This window comes from Buceros rhinoceros, unplaced genomic scaffold, assembly GCF_000710305.1.
Source record: "Buceros rhinoceros silvestris isolate BGI_N320 unplaced genomic scaffold, ASM71030v1 scaffold5805, whole genome shotgun sequence".
Lineage (NCBI taxonomy): Eukaryota > Metazoa > Chordata > Aves > Bucerotiformes > Bucerotidae > Buceros > Buceros rhinoceros.
Genome location: NW_010412190.1, coordinates 62,363 through 68,974, shown reverse-complemented (window position 1 = coordinate 68,974; position 6,612 = coordinate 62,363). Strand labels below are relative to the sequence as shown.

The following is a 6,612-nucleotide window of genomic DNA, read 5'->3' as shown; positions in this document are numbered from 1 at the left end:
AGAGTGGTTCTCTGAAGGAAATGGACAGTCCTCTGTTTAGGAGAGGTATTGGTTGCTGATGATTCTTTTATACAAAGTCATTTCTAGCCGTGTCTTCAGGACAACACAAGATAGTGTTACAGGAGAAATAAGCTGAATACTAGGATTTAAATAAGATTGTTCCGTAACATAATGCTTTAAGTCCTCCAGGGTTCTCCGGACCTTTTCTGTGAAGCAAAAGTTTCTGATATTGGGACGTTTAGCTTGCACATTAGTTCCTTATACTATAATTTGACATCCACGTATGCATACATGAAAAATTGTCTCAGGTACAACCTTGTTGTAGGCACAAGACATGATTTTTCACCTGGATTTGGTCTGAATTTTCTATTTCTGTGAAATTCTGCAGTCCCAGTGTTCTTGGAAAGGATGTTTGCATTTCTTTTGGGGGAACCAAGATGCCTTTTAGAAGAGTGAAATATTTGAACCGTGTAGTGAAAACTCCATATACTGTTTGAAAAACTGTATATGCGTACAGTTCTGAGTGTGGGTATTTCTGGAAAGAAATTTTTTTTAAAGCATTCTTGGTGCTTAGGCATTTAAAAAGGCTAATACAACAAAATTAATTACCAAACAGAAGTCAATACCGTATGAGGTAAATTTCATAGTGTCTTCCTCACTTATTTCCTTTCCGTAGTAATCTTGATCACAATTTGTGGCTGCTGTGGCACTGGGGTGATGGAGAGGCATGTGACTGACGATTGTGCCAATCACAATTTAATAATTTCAAACACAGAAGCTCCAGGTGAAGAAGTGATGGTAAGTTGTCTATTTACTTCAACGTAGAAATATGTAATTTAGGTATCTCTAGCATTTTGAGAAAAGGACCACCTCAGGTGGGTGATTTAGTAAAGGAAATAAGCAGTAAACGCACAAAGGGTAGTTTTTCGTCCAAAATATGACAGTGCAAAGCTGGAGACTTTTCAGTTTTCGGTATTGACAGGGTCCTGATGGCTGTTCCGTCTTTTGAATTTAAAAGAAAAAAAAGTAAAGGTATCCCCACTACTGTGTCTTCTTTCAGGATCACAATATAATTCCTCTACAAAATACATGTGATCAAGGAGGATATGGAGTGAAAACAGGAGATCAACAAACATTTGAAATGGTAAAAGGAAGAGGGCATACCTTGGAATCGGTCAAGGGAGGCGGACAGCAGACTCTGGGGTCAGTTAAAGAAGGAGGAGGAGGAGGACAGACCATGATGGATACGTGTAGATATTCCTACTCAGAGTGGCGTAACTTCACACATCCTCGTTTAGGTGAAGTAAGTATTCTGAAACTTTTTTCTTTTTTTGGAGTGTAGGTTATGGTCAATATGTACAGACTTTTCAAGGAAGAGATGTATTTGGGCTAGAAAGGTGCCTTTCTGGTTTGGTTTCCCCTCTCCTTTGCTTCCCTGCATCCCCCTTAGGAATATTGCCCTTTCCCGTAGTCATCCTTTACGTATTTTAGACATAAGCATAAATGACTTTCTTTTCTTGGCTTCAGCGATAGGCAATATGCTGGTTTTAATTTAGAGTATTTACTCGTTTAGAATAATTACTCAAGCTTTTGTGAGGTTTTTCTGAGAACATCTGTTTGCTTTTACGCTAACTGCTCGCTCTGTACTAATTTAAACCTGGTACTTCTCTTAGCAATGGTGCAGGAATAAATGTACAGCATTAGAAACGTAGTTGCTTCATGCTTTGGAGATGAAAAACTCTCACTACTTGCCTAACTAGTTATGTGTAAACCAGTCTTTTAATGTCAAGTGGATTTTAGTGGCTTGACAGGCTGTTTAAACAGGTTCTTCCTCTTTTACTGTTACATACATGACTAGTAGAAATGATTTCTTTATTAAATACTTATATTTTGTAGTCTTAATGATATAGACCAATCATGTGCATTTTTTGTATATAGGAATCCATTAGAGGACACACTCTGATTAAAAATTAATCAAATGAAAGGTAAATCAAAAGAAATTACTTTTATGCAATATGTTTAGGATAACAATTTAAGAAAATAATAAGGTGTGTTCTCTTCCTATGCAGAAGGTGCACGTGTGCAGACAGGACGAAGAGCAGAAGCACTCTGAAGATTATCTCCTTTCATATAACTATGAAGGAAAAGGATCCTTGGCTGGCTCTGTAGGCTGCTGCAGTGATCAGCATGAAGAAGAGGCACTCGACTTCTTAGATCAGCTGGAACCCAAGTTTAGGACATTAGCAGAAACATGCGTAAAAAGATAAATGTGCCTTTCACAGTGCTGAAAAACCCTGTAAATAAGTGGCTGCCATACTTTTGGGGTAATAGAGTATTTTGGAATTGACAGGGGTAGAGGTTTATCAAAATTAATGTAGACTGGTGAGAGTGTCAGTAACTCTCACTTCAAATTTATCACCTTTTTTTTATCCCTGCTAGACACATTCCATCAAAAATAAGGGATTCAAAATGTTTTTTCTTTAGATGATGTTAATATAGAAACGCTAGTTTCCTCTTAGCTTACATTTGCTGTTCTTTGTGATTAGTTAAAATGCAAAACTTGGTGTTGATCTTTTAATTAGTCAGCTTCAAAATTTTCTCGTATTTGACTTTGGAGGAGGAAAGCTTTTTAACTCACTGTTTCTTTGTTTTCTTTTAATTCTGTAGGAATAAACCAACAAACATTACTGGTAGATACCAAATACCTTGTTAATTTTTAACTTATACGAACTGAGATACAAAACACTTCATTTTTCACATACAAAGTAGTGATGAATACATTAGAAAGCTTTATATTTTGATTGAAAATTAAATATATATATGTTGTATATATGTAAAATAATAGTAAAAATATATTTTTCTCCTAATGGGTTACCACCCATCACACTTGCTATCCTAAGGGATTTATGGCTTCACCAGATAGGGTATCAGCATTGTATGCGAGTATGTATTTCTCTTTTAAGGAAATAAAAAGATTTTTTTTATAATCAGGAAATAGGGGTAGCTATCGTACCTAAATGAATGCGAGACAAATCTCATGTTTACTTGACCAAAGTTTGTACCTCAGTTTCTTGTGAGTTTTAACAGAGTATCATTGCAGAAATGATGAACATTGCCAAGAATTCTGTCCAGTGTAGCTACCGCTACCTTTTCCATGTGCCTTCAGCGACTTCATCAAACCGTTTCTTTCTGTCAGTAGAACTGACAGCGCATACGCTGCCATAATAACATGTTTTAAAGACAGCCTTAGTTGAGATGCAGAATTACACTGGGATAAACTGTCTGTTTGGAGTGTATTACGTGGTGGTTGCAGAGGTCATCGTTTACACAGATCTCTCTCTGGCAGAAGTCATCAGAGTCCCATTTGTTAATTTACTCGATCAAGCATACATATACACTATATATATATACACACAAAATACCTTTGGCAGTAGCGAGACCTGAATGCTGCCATAACGTATTTCTGGAATTCAGCCTCTGCTTCCCCGGTTTTACATGTTTTTTAATATTTGCACTCTGGGTTAAGTAATGTCCTCTGCACTGTGGGAACTCTCTTGTGCCTTAAAAAAACGCCTTCCTGCCCGCGAGAAACTTTTGCAATTACTTACTTGTGTTGCTATAAAACCGCTTTTAGGATTTGCGCTGTAAACATATGCCTTAAGGAGATATTTTCTAAAATTCACTATAGCTAATGATCTCTAAAAGGAATTATTAGTAACAACAAAGAGTCACGCTGCTCCAAATTTCAATGCTGCGGTTGACTTCCAGTGGTTGCAGTTCATTCCACACAAATTATGGTCAGTGAAAACCTGTTGCACTGAAAAACTGACCAAGGTTATAAAATAGTACTTTTAAAACATTCTGTTTCACACTGTAAATGGGCTTCAGAATATTTCTGATAAGAACTAGTTGTGGCTAATGACCTCACAGAAAGTGGTGGTGAATTCATCCTGGACTAGATTTTACACTGCCAGCACTAAGAGCAGCTGTCACCAGCAGCAAAGTAAAGTACAGATGAGAACCAAGGTGTTATGAACTTACTTTATTGAATAAATGCAGGCTAACACGACTCTTCTGAACATGACTCTTCTTTATTGCCAACATAAACGAGTTGTGCTGTTCACGGACGGGCAGTCTGTGGCTGATAGCAGTCAGGATAGCTCAGCTGGTGCCAGTGGAGCTGTGCTGACTCTGCCAGGTGAAGACCTCTGCCCTCCTGATATACTGCTGCCTTTGTGTCTTACATCTTTACCTTTAGTTATTTGCTGTACACTTTTTAAGGTAATGTTAATGTCTTCCTCCCCCTTTTAATGTTTGGTGATTTTTTCAGTTATGTAAAAGTCCTATAGTTCAGAAGGACATAGGATAAATAACAGAATGCACTCTTCTGAAAATTTCTTGGAGATGGTGTCGAGACATCTCTGGAAAGATAGTTTCTTTTGTCATGAAATATAATAGAAGTGTTGTTCTAAAGCAATCGGCCAAATTGGTATGAGCTTTATCCGAATCGGTGTTGGCTCCTTTAAGCAGATGGTTGCCAACTTTCCACTCGTGTTAAAATCATAATTTATTGAAATCAAAATAATGCTTTCAATTCTAATTTACCTTAATGTTTTAATTTTTCTTTTTTACATGTCGGAGATAATTAGTTACTTGCATTTTTTGCTCACTTTTACACAAAGCACAAATTTGGAAGCACTTCTACTTGTTTGTCTCTTAAAAATTAAATTCTGAACTGAACCAGCAATTTCTATAAAATGAAGAGTAGAAAGGTAATTGAGATGCTTTACAAAATGAACTGTAAAACATTATTTTCATTGTATCTTCTAATCATGTGAATGAAAACTGTATAAAGTATTACGGTTTACAAAAACTTAAGTATCAAATAACAGTTGTGTAAAGCTTACAAACGAAATATTTCACAATGTGTAATTCACTTGTTGTTACTGTCTTGAATCATCTTAAAAATTGTGAAGATTTGTTCTCTTCAACTAGGTCAACATTATCTTAACATCATGTCTTCGGTGTATTTTGTACAACAGTGAGTAATAAATTTTTTGCAAAATAAACTTCTACAAAACCTGTTCATTTCATCTGAAGATAAGATTGCTTATTTCCAAAGGGGATTGGACTGCAGATTTTAATTGAAGTGGTTTTGTGATGTTACACTGTCCTAGAATCATTGAGTGGTTTGTGTTGGAAGAGACCTTCGAAGGCTGTCTAGTCTGACCCTCCTGCAGTGAGCAGGGACAGCTTCAGCTACATCAGGTTCCTCAGAGCCCCATCCAACCTGAGCTGGAATGTTTCCAGGGATGGGGCATCTACCACCTCTCTGGGCAACCTGTGCCAGTGTTTGAAAACCCTCGTCATAAATTTCTTCCTGCTGTCTAGTCTAAATCTCCTCTCTCTCTACCGCCTTGTCCTTGCAGCGTGAGCAGTGGTGAGTTCTAGCAGTTTTACAGCAAGAACTGGCTGGCTATCTGTGGGGCTTTCTTAGTGCTTCTACAGAACACTTGATGAAAGTACAAAGAATTGTCATCTCACAAATTGCACAGAAATACACGGTGCTTGTTTTCAAAACCTCTCAAGGAGAACCACTGGCAGCAGATAAACTTTCACGTGTTTGGCAGTTTTAAAGCTGCAGGATGTTGATATCGTAGAGATTCTATGATAGTGTATCATACTGTGATTGAGGGACCCAGGGGAATATGTTTTGGTTACGTGGCTTCATGGGAAGAGGTAAATTCACAGAATGGCTCAGGTTGGAAGGTCCAGCTTCCCTGCTCAGGCAGGACTACCTGCAGCTGATTTTCCCAGACCAGATGGCTTTTGAGAAAACCTCCCTGGGAAAACTGTTCCAGTGCTCAGTCACCTTCACAGTAAAAATGTGTTTTCTGGTCTTCAGGTGGTGCCTCCTATGCCTTAGTTTGTGCTCGTTGCCTTTTGTCCTGTCTCTGGGCACCACTGAAAAGAGCCTGGCTCTGCCCTCCATGCGCCCTCTCCTCACCTATCTATACCCATTGATAAAATCCCCCCTGAGCCTCCTCCACGCTAAACAGTCCCACGCACCGTCTCCATGTCCCTGTCTCATTGAGCAATGGGTCCACGTTTTCCCTAGCTGTCTTTTTGTCACGTGTACTTGCAGAGACCCTTGACTTCACCGGCCAGATTCAATTCCATTTGGGCTCTAGCTTTCCTAACGGCATCCCTGGATGCTTGGACACTATGTCTATATTCCTCCCACTCTGCTTAAGCTTCCTTTTTGTGTTTGATTTTGGCTAGAAGCTCCTCATTCATCCGTGCTGGCCACCAGGCTTTTTTGCCTGGCTTATGTCTGTTGAGATGGAGCTCTCTTGAGCTTGAAGGAGGTGATCCCTGACTGTTACCCAGCTTTCTTGGGCTCGCCTTCCCTCCAGGGCCTTATTTCATGGAACTCCACCAAGCAGATACTTGAAGATGCTGAAGTCTGCTCTCCTGAACTCCAGCATTGTGATCTTGCTTTTTGCCCTGCTCAATCCACTCAGGATCTTGAGCTCCACCCTTTTTATGGTCACTGCAGCTAAGGCTGCCTTTGACCTTCACATCCCTGATAAGCCCCTCCTTGCTGGTGAG

General features: G+C 39.0%; 1 protein-coding gene across 1 annotated transcript in view; it reads left to right on the top strand.

Annotated features, from left to right (window-relative positions):
* The window catches only part of LOC104493579 (desmocollin-2-like), a gene marked incomplete at its 5' end in the record, with an annotated part of 20,099 nt that extends 17,832 nt beyond the window's left edge, over positions 1-2,267 (top strand). The window contains 3 exons of the mRNA XM_010136290.1: positions 677-798; positions 1,061-1,303; positions 2,070-2,267. Coding sequence (XP_010134592.1) covers positions 677-798; positions 1,061-1,303; positions 2,070-2,267 — 563 coding nt within the window. The remainder of the gene's footprint in view (positions 1-676; positions 799-1,060; positions 1,304-2,069) is intronic.
* Positions 2,268-6,612: the final 4,345 nt, after the last annotated feature.